The sequence below is a fragment of the Lipotes vexillifer genome, unplaced genomic scaffold (assembly GCF_000442215.2).
Source record: "Lipotes vexillifer unplaced genomic scaffold, Lipotes_vexillifer_v1.1 scaffold1094, whole genome shotgun sequence".
NCBI lineage: Eukaryota > Metazoa > Chordata > Mammalia > Artiodactyla > Lipotidae > Lipotes > Lipotes vexillifer.
In genome coordinates, this window is record NW_006792775.1 from 1144136 (window position 1) to 1144733 (window position 598).

General features: G+C 55.5%; 1 protein-coding gene across 1 annotated transcript in view; it reads right to left on the reverse strand.

The window, feature by feature from the left end:
• Positions 1 to 34: 34 nt before the first annotated feature.
• DUSP8 (dual specificity phosphatase 8) overlaps positions 35 to 598 on the reverse strand; it is a 9127-nt gene continuing 8563 nt past the window's right edge. Inside the window, 1 exon segment of the mRNA XM_007465940.1 lies at positions 35 to 598. Coding sequence (XP_007466002.1) covers positions 440 to 598 — 159 coding nt within the window. The 3' untranslated portion in view covers positions 35 to 439.

The window sequence follows — 598 nt, forward strand, 5'->3', positions numbered from 1 at the left end:
TCTGCGGCTCAGTTTGTGGCAAAGGTTTTTTTATCTTTTTTTCCCCTTATGTAAAAAGTGCACGAAAGCTCAGCAGCCTCTTTGCAACGGTCAGCAGTGTTTCCTGGGGGAGGGGGAGGGGGGAACCCCAGGCCTGGCACCCCAGCTTGCAACTGAAGGTGGCCTCATATTGCTTAGAAACGTGGGTTTCAGTTTAAATACCAGACAGTAAAAATAGAGCTCCGAGGACCGCCCGCACTGTTGCCAAATCATTGCCAGAATGAACAGCTTAAATAAATAAAAAATTGAAATATTTACTTCTCGATAAAAATCGCAGTAAAACCATTTACCTTTCATTGCATTATATATAATATGTATTTATAGCGGGCCCAGCCGAGGGAGGGCAGCGGAAGGGCTGGGGGCGCCGGGTCCCCGCGGAGGGGGCCGCTCCCGGCCGCGGTCAGGACACCTCGATGACCTCCGCACTGCCCGGGAAGCTGGCCTGCTTGCCCAGGGCGGCCCGTTCCTCGCCGCGCGCGCGCCCCTCCACCATGCCCTCCTCAAACTCCATCTGGCAGCTGCGGCGCTTGAACTGTGTCTCCGGGGCCGGCTCGTCGGG